This window comes from Lates calcarifer, linkage group LG21, assembly GCF_001640805.2.
Source record: "Lates calcarifer isolate ASB-BC8 linkage group LG21, TLL_Latcal_v3, whole genome shotgun sequence".
Lineage (NCBI taxonomy): Eukaryota > Metazoa > Chordata > Actinopteri > Centropomidae > Lates > Lates calcarifer.
In genome coordinates this window covers 21916990-21933295 of record NC_066853.1, presented here as the reverse complement: position 1 = coordinate 21933295, position 16306 = coordinate 21916990, and the positions used below count along the sequence as shown (strand labels likewise).

Here is a 16306-nt window from a genome sequence, read left to right as displayed (position 1 = left end):
AGAGCCCCGTATGGCACCTGTTTCTTCATCTGTGTAGGACTTGAACGCTAATATGATATTGTTAAAATGGACTGAGCACAATGCTGTTTACCAACATAACTGGACTTGGATCTCTTTTTATACCAAAACATACTACAGAGATCAAAATATAAGATGTGCAAATTGTGAAGCATCACATTCAAATGTCCTCAGACATGGACTCTGAAAATTCTTCATACAGATTTACTTTTTTTTTTTTGAGCTAACATGTTACATAAATACATACAGACACCAAGCGTCCCTCTGATGGCATGAAGGCAGGTCTGTTGCTGAGTCTCAGTTTAGTCTGCAGAGTGTTGAAGCTGATCTCCAGCTGACATTTCTCTTGGACCTGAAGACAGGAACAGAAAAGTGTAGTGAGCAGATTCAGCAGGAGAAACAAAAATCTCTAACCTCTTAAAATGACAAAAAAAATCAAGTGGATATTAAAGCAGTAAATGTACCAAATCAGGCAAACTGCCACTTAACAGAGATGTGTCAAAATTTAAAAACCACTCTCATATGTTGCCCTGCATATTTTCAGGAGCAGAAAGCATTGCAGAAGTGAATGTAAACCTTTGGTGGTTTGTGGACACAGCGGTAGTCTCTGAAGTCCTCCTGTTTCGCCTGCATATCATTTACAGTCTTTTCTTGGGTTCGGTTCTCCAGCCAGGGGATGGTCCGACGGATCCACTCCAGCAGCTAGAGGCAGAGAGGAAAAACAGGAGAAAACAGTCAGGAAAAATAATCACGAGACACTTGGCAAGGATCTCTCCACAAAGCAAACATAACTTGATCATTGTGTCTACAGTGTAAATTAAGGTAGTTTAATAATAGATCCAAAAAGGATCTAAAATGAAAACATCTAATCAACGTCTATTGGTGTAAACATACTGAAAGTTTTCCATGTTTCATACTCACATCACTGGCCAGTTTCTCATAGTCCTCCATCATTTGCTCGTTCTCCTGGTTGACAGCCAGCACTTTGCAGATACGATTTGCAGCTGTCTCAGCCTATCAGGAAACAGGGTGATGAGTAGCGCTCACAGTGATACTCACTGTGCCCAAAGAGCATTCACTGTAGCTACATGTTTAAAACACAATTCTGCACTTTAACACTAAATAAATAAGTGTCTACTGCTTTTTCATTAGTAGCTCTACTGGAGATTTCATTGCCACTATTATATTAATGAAGAGTTTTTGCTCTCCAAATTTGTGCGTACACACTCCACACACAGGCAGTGACTTGGAATGATCTGAACACACGTTCAGGCACACATTATTAAAAAAAAGTGCAAAAAAACTCATTGCATCTGACTAAACATGCTCCAGCTGTTGATGGTTAGTTGAATGTGCCAGAATCAATCTGTGTGTTTTAAAACTCCATGCGTCTCCCATCACAACTCAGGAGTCAGTCCACACGTCTAGTTACAGTTTCGTGTAGCGCTGTAGTCCACATCAGTAGGTCTGCTTAGGATATTACACTACTGTACCACTGGAAATAAAAAAAACAGTGCACAGACTTTGACAAGTTGAATAAAGTTGACATTATATTCTGTAAAACAAACTTCTACTATTTGTTTGGTCATATCATAAATGTTTTGCTTTTTGAGCATCTTTCATTTATGGAGTTAAAATTTACTTTTAAGTCTAAACTAACACATTCCACATGTATAAATCATATCATATAATAAAATAAACATTTGGAGTTGAGCAGTGTTAATAGCTGAGAAGAAACTGGAGAGACATCAACAAGTGTTTCCCACGGTAATAAACCCAGGTCTGGTTTCCCAAAACCACGTCAGTATAATAATCTTTCATGTTTTCCAACAGGAAAAATAAAAAATACACATTCATATATGTACGTGTATTATGTATTATGATTTCTGGTTTTTATTTTGAGTGTTATCCAGCTGAGACATTCAGTTACACCTCGCTGGAAACTCAAGAGAGCATCTGACACCAAAAATACCAGCAACAGTCCCAGTATAGGGACAGCATGGCATTCATTAAGTCTGACAGCTATCTGACACTCATAAACAATGACAGTACTAACATGAGTTTGGGAATTTAAGTCTAGACCATGAAGTAATTCCATTTTGGGGAAACACAGTCAATGTCCACAGCACTGAAAGAGAGGCATCGGAAAGCATTTGTTGTTTTTATCCTCAGAGTTCCCATCATAGTCCTAATCTGTACATATTTCCTGAGTTACTCAAACTGAAGAGCATCAATAACCATAAAACTATGGGTGTTTGTAAACAATCTGAATTCCTCTACAGTGTGATCCAATGAGAAGGAGAGATAAAAAGCAACTCCATCTAACTAATGTTGGGGGGACATTCCATTATATTCCTGTGATTTGACCCATTTTCTGATCCTAGCTGATATTTACTAAATGCCCTAGAAAACTGATCTCTCTTTTCACTGTCTGGAAAAACTCTAAAACATATAATGACTAATGGGAACCCTGGTGGGCTTTTTTTGTTGTTTTTGTTGTTGTTTGTTTTTGCTGCGGCAAAGTGTTACTGTGAGTCTGAAGCGTGAGAAGCTCACCTTCTGTGCGCCAGAGAAGGCATGATAGAAGCAGGATACATAGGTCATAATGGCCTTCTCATCCGGCCTCAGCGTACCCACGATGTCTACACATCACCCAGCAGGACAGAGAGAGGTTGACAGAGAACAGTAAACAGAGAGAGAGAAAGAGACAGAGTGAAGCCAAAGCTACCCAAAGCTAAATGGTCTTTGCTCCCTGCAGGATGTGAGAGCAAAGGGAGCTGGCAAGAGTTGGCTGGAGAGAGAGTGGCTCCCTCTTTAGGTCCACACCTTCAAGTTCTAGAAGAGGACGAGTGTCCTCTCAAAGAGAGATGAGGGACACTGGAGCCAAGGTTGGGACACAAACACACTCATCAGCTGGTAAATCACGCTCATTGAGTCTGTGTCAGGGTGAATTCACTCAAAGCAGTTTATTCAAACTGAAGCAGGTCATTCATTTAATTTGCTCATTTAGGGACAGTGATGCCACAACAAATCAGGGGGGCAAACATAACTGCACTGAGATCTGAAACTACAAGTCACTGCAATTGCACATTAAATGCTACTAAGATACACTGCAGATGGAAGAGGACTTAAAGCCACAGTTTCAGAGTCTCAATGCAGAGACCTAATGAACAAAACAAAAAACCAACACACCAGATGTTGAATAAACTTCCCAAAGTGTGATTTGTGTGTTGTAGGTAAATAAAGTGTAATGCTGGCAAAAGCAGTAAGTCTGGAGATTTAGGAGTTTCAATCCAAAGTTTGCTACAAACAAATTCTCTCTGTAGATACTGATTTCATGTAAATAATTCAAGAACTTGGAGAACAAGCTGTACATGGACCAAGTTTACACACTCACACCACTGCACTCACGGCCAGAGCTATTTGTCTCGCACACATTATCAAAAGCACAAATAAACACATGCACACACAGAGAGACCTCTCCTGGGACTACAGAGGAACACAAACAAGTTCTGAATGAGCCAGAAAATTAATTAGAGGAAAAGGAGCAAAACAAGAGACACATCAACTGGCCTCCTGTCATAGGCCTACAGGGACAGCGGAGAGGTGAAGAGAGGGGAGGGAAAAAAAGGGGGGGGGGGGGGGGGTGGAAAAGCAGAGAAGGAAGGAGAGAAACAAGAGATAGGAGAACAGATAGGAGGAGTAGACAAGGGAGTTACAGGAGAGGACAGAATAATAAATGAAGCTCACAGGACTGGTTATGGACTGAAAGCTGAATTTGACTAGATCAAAACAACCTGTGGACATACTAAACCAGGGGTGAGGGGTCAGGGGTCTGAAACCAAAAGGCTGAGAACCACTGCTGTAAAACAGGAGGAAATCTACCTTCTAACGCTGAGGGTTCACGACTTTGTTTGCACTATTTTGTGAATACTTATCATCAACATCTTTAAGTTCTTTATGGACAACCCAATTGTTCTAAAACAGCATTACTAACAAGCTCAGCTGCTCTCTTCTGCAGTCTACAGACCCACTTCCACAACAATACATCACAGTAGCACAGTGGACAGAATATTTACTGCTTTCACCAGCATAGTTACATTTACACTCTTTGTGCTCATGGGTGTGTACATGTGTGTGTTTGTGTCCCAAACAAAAATCCAGTGTCTTTGATGAGGCCCAGGTCTTGGCAGCACTGTTGAGAGAGTGAGGCCATGCTGGACAGGAAGCAGCACCTTGTTAGTAACAGAAAGGTTAAAGGTCAAGGGGTCAGAGGGTACCTTCTGTGCTCCAGAGAAGGCATGGTAGAAACTGGACACATAAGTCATAATGGCTTTCTCATCTGGACGAGCAGTGTTCACAATGTCTACAAGGTGGGGGGGGAAGACCGTGGTTATGAAGACACACACATACAAGCAAGACAGAGGACATGTGATTATACACAACAGGACACACATGTAGGAACACAGACTCTTATTATACAGGCAAACACAGAAACAAGTTTAACAAGCTGCTGTAGCTGTTAACAGCCATTTGGGGTGATGAAAGCTTGACTCACAGGCAAACAGAGCCAATACAAACACAAGAGGGCACACATAGACTTAACAGTACTGCACATACAAGGGTGAGACCCATATATCAGTTTACTAAGAATGTTCAGCAGTGCAGTGGTAGTTTTCTCCCTCATCACAGCTACACAAAAACGTTGTGTATGTGTGCTTTATATGTATATTACCAGTATTTTAGTTTTTTGTCCATTGTAAACATTTTCATTTTACCAATTGAAAAGCATTAATATTTCCAATATATCAAAGTGAAGTTCCGCAGGAAACAATTCAATTAACTTAATTGTTTTTGGGAAGCAGACAGTGAATAGCGAATGACTATCTACAGTGCAAATACAAGATATCAGCATCTTCCCTCAGTGCTGATATTGGTCTACCCCACATTCACACAGATTAAAACATTTAGACGTATTTAGACAGTTACATGTGCTTTACAATCCAGAGCATTAAAGGAGACAGAGGAGGAACAATGAAATGAGTGGAACGGATGGAGGCTCCATTGATCCTGAAGATGACACCTTTTCATCAGCTGTAACAGTTCATATACAGTAACAGGTACAACAGTGGATCTGGAAATCAGCAGCCACATTTACATGCACATCAACACTGTGACTGTAATGGAAGTGAGACAATAATTACATTTAGTCAGAGGAATTACTGTGATTGTGTTTCTGGTCAAAGAATAATTATATTCACATACACAGTGGGTGCTCTGATTTTATTGGCTTTTATGGACATCAAAAAATATTTACATCTGTGTCTCTATGAGAATTTAGGTGTGTTTGATTTTGTTAATGATATTTTGTAGGAGATATTGAGAGAGGTGGATTTGTAAGGATGCCTGTTTAACAGTTTGTCTTCATTAGAAAGCACTGGGACACACAACACTGACTATATATGAGATAATGTAATATTCTACCATATGTGCAACAGTCACTTTTTTGTGTGCATGCAAACATGGCCAGTTACTGATATCTGACTCTTACAGTACAGTGGACTGCAGTACACAAACAGGAGAGTTTACAACAACACAACATAAATTACAAACACAGCTGTGCCACAGTAAACGTCAGACCTACCTTCTGCATCCAACATTTTGGGAATGTCGAGGTGCTTCTCAGCCACCTCAAAGGCATTGTTCAGATTGGTCACTGGGTCATCCTAAACAACCAATCACAGCGTCAGAATACAATAAACTTGCTAAATAAAAATAACTAAGTTGAGGTTTATCTTATTGTTACAAAATACAATGTTATGTTTTTACTGGTAAATTGAAACTTAACAGGTAGTGTTCAAACTTAAGACTTTAAGACATTTGGATTTGTACTGGGTTTGAAATCCAATCTTCAGCATTAGTGTAGGTCTGGTAGGTGTGTGTGAGTCTACCTTTCTGAGACTGTCATAATCGATGAGGTCAGGTCTGTGTCTGTGGATCAGAGCGTTGAAGGCGAGACCATCCTTCCAGCTGTTTGACAGAGAACAGATGGGTTAAGCTTGGAAATTAAGTTTGGCTGTTCCAAGCTCAGCACTGCTAGCTCCCATCCACAAAGCTCACTCTTATCTTCATGAGAGCAGCTGTATTCAGAGTCAGAATTCCAAGAATAAAACCAGAAATATTTTTTTTCCCCAAATGATTTTTTTATATGTGGCTCTAATCCTCTTCTGTATAAAACCACACTGAATGAATTAAAAATTTAACCTAGCTAAAATTCTGAAGAGGTCACAAAAATGTCGAAAAATAGCGCAAACACATAGAGAATGCTCGGCCCTGAGCCTCTTTGGATCAACTTTATCAGCAAAATGCTGACAATTAAAAGGTTTTGGTTGTAACTTTGTAACTTGACCTTTGTATGTGCTACATTCAGTGCATCTACAAATGTAGAAGTACTGTATAATATATATTATCAAATATTTTAATTTTAGCATTTTCAAATGCACTGTAAATACACTGTTATATCAGAAAAAAGGTGGCTTCTTATTACTTTACAAAAGTGAAACATGTTTCAGTTTCTCCAGCAGGGGGCACCAACAGAATTAGAGTTTATTTCATGAACGCTTTTACATTCCAAAAATAAACTACTGAGATTTCATTCAGCATCATCTGTGTATGGCATAAACACAAATTCTCAAACATATTTTAGGTGTAGCCATGCTGCTCCATGACAAATGAGAGTGTGTCGTTTTTTGTTTGTGTGTATTTGGCAGAACACAATATCAGTGTCTTATTTTTTACGTAATGAATATTGAGCAGTTGTGTTGCCCAGCTTTGATATGATGAAAGGTCCTTGCAGACCACAGCTTATCATAACAAACTTTATCAGGGTTTCAGTGGAGAGTTTCTGTCCCATGAGGGCATAAAAGTACTTTTACAGAATTTTTCAATATTGTAGTTTTGACTGTCAACAGTTCCCATCCAAGAATAAGACTGATGACCCTTGAAAAACTTAGAGTGTGTGTGTGTATGTGTGTGTGTGTGTGCGTGCGCGCGCGCATGTATGTTACCTAATGTGGAAGTTCTGCACATTGACATTCTTATAGGGAGCGGTCTTCCTCTGGCACCACAAGAGAAGACCCTCCTTAGCAGAGGTCTCTGCAGGAATGAAGTAGAGAAGAAGAAATAGAGAAGAGGGAGAGAAGAGTGAAGATAAAAGGAGAACTGCATTAGTCTGCGAACACAGTGAAGAAATGTCTCTTCTCTCTTCATTTAATCAAGTGCTTGAATTGTTTTATTCCATTAACAGTGCAGAAGCAGGCAGAAAAATACTGCAGTGCCATTCATGACTGTGCTAAATATAAACTGCTTCAGTAATCATCAGTGGACTGAAAATACTGAGGATGTTTTTGTTTACTGCATGTGCCTGAACAAACATCAGAAAAGTATCAGTCGTTAGGGAGAATTAAAAATATGACTCAATATTCTTTGTAGTGGTCCACACCCACCAGAGTTAATTCAACACAGTTAGTTTTAATTAGCCACCACAGAGTCATTACGGCTCTAACTAAGTAATAATTTATCAATGCAAAATAAAGGCAAGACAAAAAAACATTCTAGAAACTGTAAGTGTGGAAGTGTAAACACCTATTAGTGTTTGGGATTTCTGACTGGTGACTGCCCTGATAATTTAATTAATTGATTGGAGGGAGAGACGGGAATTTGCTGCTGTTCTATTCTACATCAGCATAAATTTGGTGAAATTTGTATTTTGAACTTGTCACCTTGAATTAGGGATATTCTCATCTTTTTTTTTCTTTCTTTTTTTTTTTTTTTTTTTTAATCAGACTAGGAACTTTGAAAATAACTGTCAGTTGCAGACCAGTTTGAAAAAGTTATTATACAGGAATATACAGCAATTTTTCATTGCATACTCAAGTGATAACAATAATAATAGCATTTATACTGGTATTCCTAGCACTGTGTAGTTTCACATCATAGTCAGTCTTATTGAGGAGTCATGCGGACCAGACCTGCTTTATCTTGGCTATACTCCACCATTTACTCCATTCTGTGTGTGTGTGTGTGTGTGTGTGTGTGTGTGTGTGTGTGTGTGTGTGTTTCTCTGTCTCTAGTCTTGATACTCTCACTCAGGTTCCCACAATGCATAGGTGTTAAGACTGTTAATTAATCCTGAAAACCTGGCTGGCAGTCAAGCTGTCGCAGTGCCCTTCAGCAAGGCACTGCTCTGCCATGCTGCTGCTGGTTTCGAATGTGTGCACACAAATTAAACCACAAAAAGTTGTACCTTCTACAGAGATGTCCTGGATGGCGAAGCGGAGGATGATGGTCCAGATCATTCCCAGGGTCATCTTAGCATTTCCATCAACAATTTCTGCAAAACACACACACACAAAAATAAAGTCACCTCGGTCAGTCACCACATTTTTTTGTTTCATTTAGAGTCACTGTGGACAGTTTGTCTTGTCTATCGCTGCTGTTTTTACAATCTTACATCTGCTCTTTCATTTAATAATGCCAACACACCCACATAACTGCACTGATCTCCACAATTTCCTAAGAAAGTGTGATGCTTTAACAGTGATTTCTCTCATATAATCAATTCAATCATAGTGGATATGGAATACAGTCAATCAGTGCTTGCAACATACACCTAAGCACTACCTAACTGAAACTGTACAAGACACACATATTTAACCATCTGAAATAGACAACCATATTTTCTGTATTGTATTATTGTGCTGTCTGAAGGTGAAAACAACATTTACAAAACCTGAGAGTTTTCAAATATCATTATCTCAGTGTTCCCACCACAATCCGCAGATATTTGGCAGGTTAATGATCACACAAAGATGCATAGAACAGGACAGTAAGTCATGTGAAATGGTATGTTAGTGCACAGGCATGTAGACTGGGTCAGATTCCACTCATGGTTCAAACACATACTGAGACTGTTAGTCCCTTCATACTTTCACCCGCTTCATCTTCCAGTTTATTAATTATACTCCCGCTGTCACCTGTGAATTTGTCCCACATCCTATCAAACAGTCTTCATGTTTCATTTGATATCTATCTTTGACTCAGGGCTGATTTGTATTCTGCTGAATTAATTTCTCCTTCTTCTTATGGAGCTGTGTGTCATATTTTAAAACACTAATAAATCACTGTCACTGTCTAATAAAAGCTAAATTCTCTCTGCGCTATGAGTTAACATCAATGTTTTGTTTTTTTTTTACTGTGTCTCCCCACCACCAGGCCTCTCATTCACTCGGTGCTTTAAGTTATGACAGAAAAGACTGAAGTCCCTCAAGATCAGATAGAGGTCTGAGAATGTCTCTGTTTAAACAATTTCTGACAGAGACTAAGTGTAGGATGTCCTCCTCTCTCATCTCGTCACCACCTTCCCACAGTTTCTCTTCCAGTTTCCAGTAGATGACCTTTAGTGGGCTGCTTTTATGGAAGGCCAGAAAAAGTGTGTGTGTGCAGGATTGCAGCGTTTTCAGCAATTTTGCAGGAATGTCACATTTGTCCTGACAGAGTGGGTAAAAGGTCACTGTCCTCCAGTTAGATTAGCAATAGTTTTAACATTTCACGAGAAAAGAGCATCAAACTAAATGTGCTATAAAGTTAAGAAACTTACCTCTAAGTATGAAAACTACATGAACATTTCCTTTTTGACTTGGGTTCAAAAGTTGTGAAATGGTGGTTTCCACATGTGGGGACTTCTGTGGTACTTTTGGGTGTTTCAAGATATCATTCATATCGTTCATGAGGACGAGTTTCAATTTCACTCATTAAATCTTAGTGCATCGACTAGATGTTTGGTGTAGTGTGCACCTGTTTGGGGGGTCCTTGTTTTATGTGTGTGTGTGTGTGTGTGTGTGTGTGTGTGTGTGTGTGTGTGCATGAATGCATGTTTACCCTCTGCTCCAATAGAGACCAGTTTCACTCCCTTGCTGGCAATGAAGTCCAGGGCTTTGTTCACGTTGTTGATCTTGTGGACCCTCATCTTGCCTCGCTCAGGCTTGGGTAACCGTTCGCCTGCAGATGCAGATACACACACACACACACACACGGGAGAACAACCAGAAAGTGAGTGTGTTAGCTGTGGTGTTTCCACAGGCTCAGCAGAATGACAGTCAGGACAGTTAAGGTTACAGCAGCGACATTAGCGCCGCTCACAGCAGAGAAAAACTGAAGTGAATGTGAAAAAGGAAGCCACATGCAAGTCCAAATTTCATTATAGGATGACAGCAGGTCAAATGATTATCTACTGTGCCAACAGGAACAGCTTCCCTGCCACAACCTCTACTTAAACACAAGAAACCTCGAGAGGAACACTGTCACACACAATGACAGATCTATAGCAGGGTGTGCCCAGTGTCCTTTTAAATGTGAATAGAATGGAATGGACGAGATGTTGTGCATCTTTAACATCTGAAAACATTTTTCACTCTGATTGACGGCCCAGACACAGCTTTGAAAATCAGACCACTGCTTGGTGACTTGTGTGTGCGTGTGCGTGTGTGCGCGTGCATGCGTGTAGTGAGACAGCTTTCCATTTGCGGCTTCTGTATGAACCCTTTCAAAACATTAATCAAATATCATTATAGCCGTTTTACTTTAATTAAAAACATTTCGACCAAGCCTGATTTTCTGGCATCTCCAGTGCTTTGAGGTCATACAGATGAGTTACCTGAGATGACCTCCAGCAGTAGCATGAGTTTGAGCCCATCCCTGAAGTCCTCCTCGATGTTTTCAATCTGCGTGCCGGCCTTCCGCAGATGGGAGTTACACCAAGCCGTGAATGTCTGCACAAGAACACAGAAACAGGACATACATGGTGATTATTCAGCCTGACCCTGAATGTTTTTCCAGCTTTTACCATAATAAACCACTTTGAATTGAGAATAAAAGAATGAAATTCAATGGACAGGAAGGGAGGTCGAGGAGTTGCTTTGATAAGACAGGAAGTAGCAGAAGAAAAGGGGAGGAGACAGATGTTATAATACAATACCAATACCTAAGAAATGAGCACTACTATTGATATCAAAGTACAGTTTAAGCGATTTGTCACAAAGATGAAAATGTGTAATTGGCAGTTAATAAATGATACAATGTACACTTTAAGATGATATAGAAAAGCCCTCTTTCTAAGACAGCTGTAAAGTACACTGAACTACGTTTCATCTCAGCAACAACAAGAAAAAAAAATCTTTTTCTCTTCTCTTTTCATATTTTTTTTTTTATTGGTTTGCCTCCATGCGTTTCTTCACATTCTTGTTACACAAACTCTGAAATCATTTCAGCTGTGGACAGAAACAGAGTAAATAAACACAGCCTCAGTCTTATCGTAGGGCTTAGTCCCACAAAAAACGCCCACTGTCGCATCAGAAGCTACCAGAGTGTATCCCACACTGGCTTAAAGAGCCACAGGTTAAGAAACACTGCTATTAATCCTGAAAAATCCCCTCTACTATCTACTACCAGATGAGAATCAAACTAACCGACATCTGCAATAAATGTAATTAAATATCAGAATGGTGTACCAAATCACAAACACAGACATCTGGGAAAAGACGCACACCAGCACAAATCACACACATCAATAGTTGGTTGGAATCCATGTTTTTGTGCTTCTGGTTAGCCAACATTCTTCAGAAATGTGTTTTGAATCATTTTATTTTGAAGGAGCTCGTGGCACTGAGGTAGGCACGGGACTGCAGAGAGGCTGGTGCTTTTTCTGCGAGCTTTGTCACGCCAGTCTCCAGAAATCTAAGTTATGGCACATCATCAATCAACGTGTCAGAAACACTTTTTCTGACTTGTTATATAATTTAGAGGAAATGCCTACAAATGCCAAGTGACCAAAATACATGCTCAAGGTTGGGCCTGCACACTCTCAGTGAAGTTGCCATCACTGATGCTCAACTTTAAGAGATTAAAATAATGCTGGTTTCTCAATGTCCATCATTTAAAAATGACTCCTAAAATCTTCCACTTCTTATAGCCCTCAAGTTAATAACAAATTCCAGATTCAATAAAAATGCATTACAGCTGATATCTAAGCACAGGTTTAAGGAGGAATGTGCATTGTGTGAAGGAAAGAGGAAAGAGGAAGGAGAAGAAAGTAGAGTTCTTTTCCCAGCAGGAACACACAGGAAGATGACAGAAATAAAACTGAAAACACCCATTTGTCCTGAGTTGCTGCTGAAATGTTGCATAAGCCTAATAATAATAATAATAATAATAATAATGATGATGATGATGATGATGATAATAATGATGATGATAATAATAATAATAATAATGTGTTGTACATTCTACTATTATTATCAAAATGAACATAAAACATTTTGTGGCTATATCTTTTTAAATGAGAACTGGCTGGCTTTCTCTGTTGTAGTCTTGGTAAATTAAATACATCTGACTTTCAGACTGCTGCTTGGACAAAACTAATAATCTGTAGATGTCACCATGGGTTCAGGGAAATATAAAATGGGGTGTTTGTCACAATGCTCTAAAATGTTGTAAATCAATAAATAATAGATGAGTTGATGATGAAAATAATTGTTATTTGCTGTTCTGCTGAAGTGTTGGAGTCAGCAAAATGTCTTCCTTCTCAGCATTTGACACAACTTGGACACGAAAATGCAACAACTTTTAGGAAAGTATCTCTGAAAGTGAAATAGGACCAATCCAATTCACCCTTACACCTTCTCTTTTTCTCCCTCTCTGTCTCCTGCACGGTGTGTTCAAAAACATTATGACTGGGTGCTGCTCACTGCCCTGCCCCTCTCCCCACCATCCCACTGTGGCCACCGGCACAAAGCGCCCATTGAGTCTCATGGATAATAGCGCCCTTCAGCCCCTGTACTCTCCCTCGGCCCGTTCTCTCCCTCTATGACTGCCTGATACCAACCCCCAACACACACACACACACATATATATTATATATATATATATACACACACACACACACACAATTATATATATATGTGAGAGAGAGCTCCCTTTCTGAGAGTGGACCAGGACAGAGGAAGGGGGAGATACATTTCACAAAAACAAACAGACATACAAAGTTAGAGTGCAGGAGGAGGGAGGGGAACGGAAAGACAATGCCCCCTCTACTCCTCCCTACACTCACACACCCTCACAGAGTTAAAGACAATGCTGCAGGAAATGGCATTGCAATGACAGGAAGTTCCAGCTTACTTTAGCTCAGAGCACACAATCAGAGTGACGATGCATTCATCACTGTCACTGATTCAAACACTGATCACTACACCGGAGCTAAAGCCTCAAGTATGAAATCATATTCTCTCTGTATTATAATTAATTTGCTCAGGAAAAAACACAATCCAACATTCAAATACTTATCTTGCCTTACATTTAGTGAGGTATATCCAATAAGCTGTATTTTTCTTGATTATGATACATGATGCAGAGGCTTCAAGCTGTTTGTGACCATCTCACAAATGAACATGATGAATAGCGCTAATTTAAAAAAATGTAGGTGAAGAGCTTTAAAAACAAATATCTTACATTACATTAAAAAACTTACAGGAGTGTGGGATGGGAAAACTCTTCATCTCTCTCTTTTACTGAATGTGCCTTTCCTACCAAGGATGTTAAATACATAACGTCAATCCAATTAATTTTAATGTACTGTACACAGAGCAAGATTCCAAGAGCAGATAACATATAACTTTTTTTTTTTTTTAAATACTGTTAATGTAGATTTCCATTAAACACATCAAAACTGTGATCTCAGCCAGTGGGGTAAAGTAGGCAATAATGAGGGTTTCTGCATGTTGCGATGCTTTGGATTCAAAAAAGGAGTTTAAGAATGTGAACGGCATCAGAGTGCAGAAACTACTAAAGTCAGCCATGTTCCAACAAGGCCAATGCCACTGGGAGTGGTGACAGCAACAGGTTGAGACTTGCAGAGAGCCTGAGAACTGTATGTTCTATGCAACACAACATGCTACAGATTATACAGCTCATACTCTCTGATCCACTCTGTCCACGGTCAGGGGTCAGACCCTCACAGTGTTAAGCACTCTGTGTCTTGCTCAAGGACACTTCAGCCAGCCCTTATCAGAGCTTGAACTAGCCCTGTGCACTGCCAAGAGAGGGCTGTCCATCAGGCTCTCCTGGGTCTGTAACAACAAGAAAGACAAAAAAAAAAAAAACAACCTTCTGTTCTGATGAAGTCTGTTAGCTTTTTGTATCAGAGAAACATAACATGCCTCTGGCTGCCTTATGTCATTCAGGGACAGAAAGGTGTGGCGCTGCTGTGTGTTTGAAACTGGAACAGGTGTGCACACACAACATACTGCTCAGATAGAGACTGAACATGCTGGCACTGGATTCATCATGGTACATTTCCTGTCTTTCATACAATCTAACAAAACTGTCTCCAAACCGTTGAGTGAGTTGTTGCATACAGTGCATGGCATGACTGTCAACATCAAGTGCAACATGTGACATCAACAAGTATTATTTTAAATGTTAAGATTTGTTTTCATGTTTTGTTAAATCTTGACCTTGACTTACTTTTAAATAACTTGGTTTAAACTTCAGTACTGGTTTATCAGTCTGTATTTAAATACCCTTAAGTTTAAGTATCTTTGATGTCAGTGTAGTTCTGCTTTTAATTCTGTGAATTGACCCAATTAAAAGTGAACTGACCCTGATTCCTGAAAAGAGCGACCAAACAGGATGAGTGCCAGTGAAGCCTGTTAAACCTGCCCATGTGGCTGCTCTGTGTTGGCTACACAGATCAGATCAGATGGTTCGGATGAGAGGATTTCTGACCTGAGCTGAGGACAAAGATAACAAGCTAAAGGCTGTGTGATACAGAGAAGAGCAAAGCTGGATCGGCGTGTTAAGAAGGTTTACATTTTAGGCACGAAGCCTGTGCTCTCATCCTCTAGTAGCTATTACATAACTGTTGTAGCCACAGTGAAAAACATCCTCTCTGTTATTACTGCTACATGTATCAGCTAGCAACACAGTCTGATCTCAGGCCTATCACTGCTTAACCTTTAAATGTAATCACATTGATGCATTTTAAAGCTGCTTTTGGCAATTTAACACATATTAGTATTTGAAAACCTTTAAATTTATTACCAGAAAACCCTGTAATAATTAAATTTCAAACTGCGAGTTAACTGGGGACAGTTTATTCATGACTACCAACCTGCTGGCTGCTTAACATGAGGCATTTAGGACTTTTGTTATTTCTTGTGCAAACACATCCATACCTAACGCCTCTGTTTTATTTGAACCAATAGCTATAGTGGTTAATTTTGTAGGCATAAGATGTCTGTAATGCAGAATGGGTAGCAGGATGTGAAGAAGGCTGTATTTTTACATCAGAGTCTTTACATGTCAACTGTGGCTTTGATGAAACTGGGTCACAGCAGGGTGACTCCAACTTTGATGAGCTCATCTCCAGAATAAATTGTGGGAAAATGATTTCAGTGGTCTCCATTTGTAACAGTTGTCAGCGCATCTCTAAGTTGTCCATTATCTATACAAAGGTAACTTGTTTGGTTTCCACTGATTCCTTTCATTTTTCATCTACCTATGGTTATCTTTCAGACTTAACAGGCAGCAGGGACTTTGATGATAACGTGTCTCCTCTAAAAAGGGGGCACAGGGTGTGTTGAGGGTTCAGGTTCTAAAGGTGCACAAATCCTTGTTGTTGAAGCTGGGAGTGTGTCTGGAAGTGGTTATGTTGTCCAGCATTTCTCCTTCCATGGCAGATATACAGCTTCTCCTCACTGCTTTACTGCTGCCAGAGTGTGGAAAAGAGAGGGAGCCTAATGGGGTCTATTAGGGTCAGCTGTTTGATGTGTTTTCTAACACACACATACCAGTAGTAGTCATCAATGTGACCCCAACAGTCTTTCAACTCTGATCTCTAACTGGGTCTTTGGGGTCAAAGGTCAAGGGTTAAATAGATATCATTGGTTGAAAAGAAGGGAGCACAGCAGCATCTTTAAAATGCAAACAGGTATAAAAACATGCATGTTAGATCCCAGTGAAAACACACATATGCTGAAAACATTTAGTTATATACACTGATGCTACTCATCTTTCCATCTTTTCCACACACACACACACACACACACACACACACACACACACACACACACACACACACACACACACACACACACACACACACACACACACCACTCCTTGGACAGGAATAAGCATAAGAGACACAAGAATGGACATCTAACCACTTACACACAAC

At 39.8% G+C, this 16306-nt stretch overlaps 1 protein-coding gene across 2 annotated transcripts in view; it reads right to left on the bottom strand.

The window, feature by feature from the left end:
* actn4 (actinin, alpha 4) overlaps window positions 1-16306 on the bottom strand; it is a 56369-nt gene that overhangs the window by 11060 nt on the left and 29003 nt on the right. The window contains exons 2-11 of one of the 2 annotated variants that reach the window (XM_018660515.2): window positions 10733-10847; window positions 9958-10077; window positions 8324-8410; window positions 7086-7173; window positions 5970-6048; window positions 5663-5744; window positions 4299-4384; window positions 940-1032; window positions 595-720; window positions 266-370 (exon numbers count right to left, since the gene is read on the bottom strand). In XM_018660515.2, the coding sequence (XP_018516031.1) occupies window positions 266-370; window positions 595-720; window positions 940-1032; window positions 4299-4384; window positions 5663-5744; window positions 5970-6048; window positions 7086-7173; window positions 8324-8410; window positions 9958-10077; window positions 10733-10847 (981 nt within the window). Of the gene's footprint in view, window positions 1-265; window positions 371-594; window positions 721-939; window positions 1033-2574; window positions 2661-4298; window positions 4385-5662; window positions 5745-5969; window positions 6049-7085; window positions 7174-8323; window positions 8411-9957; window positions 10078-10732; window positions 10848-16306 lie in introns of both variants that reach the window. The other variant, XM_018660516.2, reaches the window with a different exon arrangement.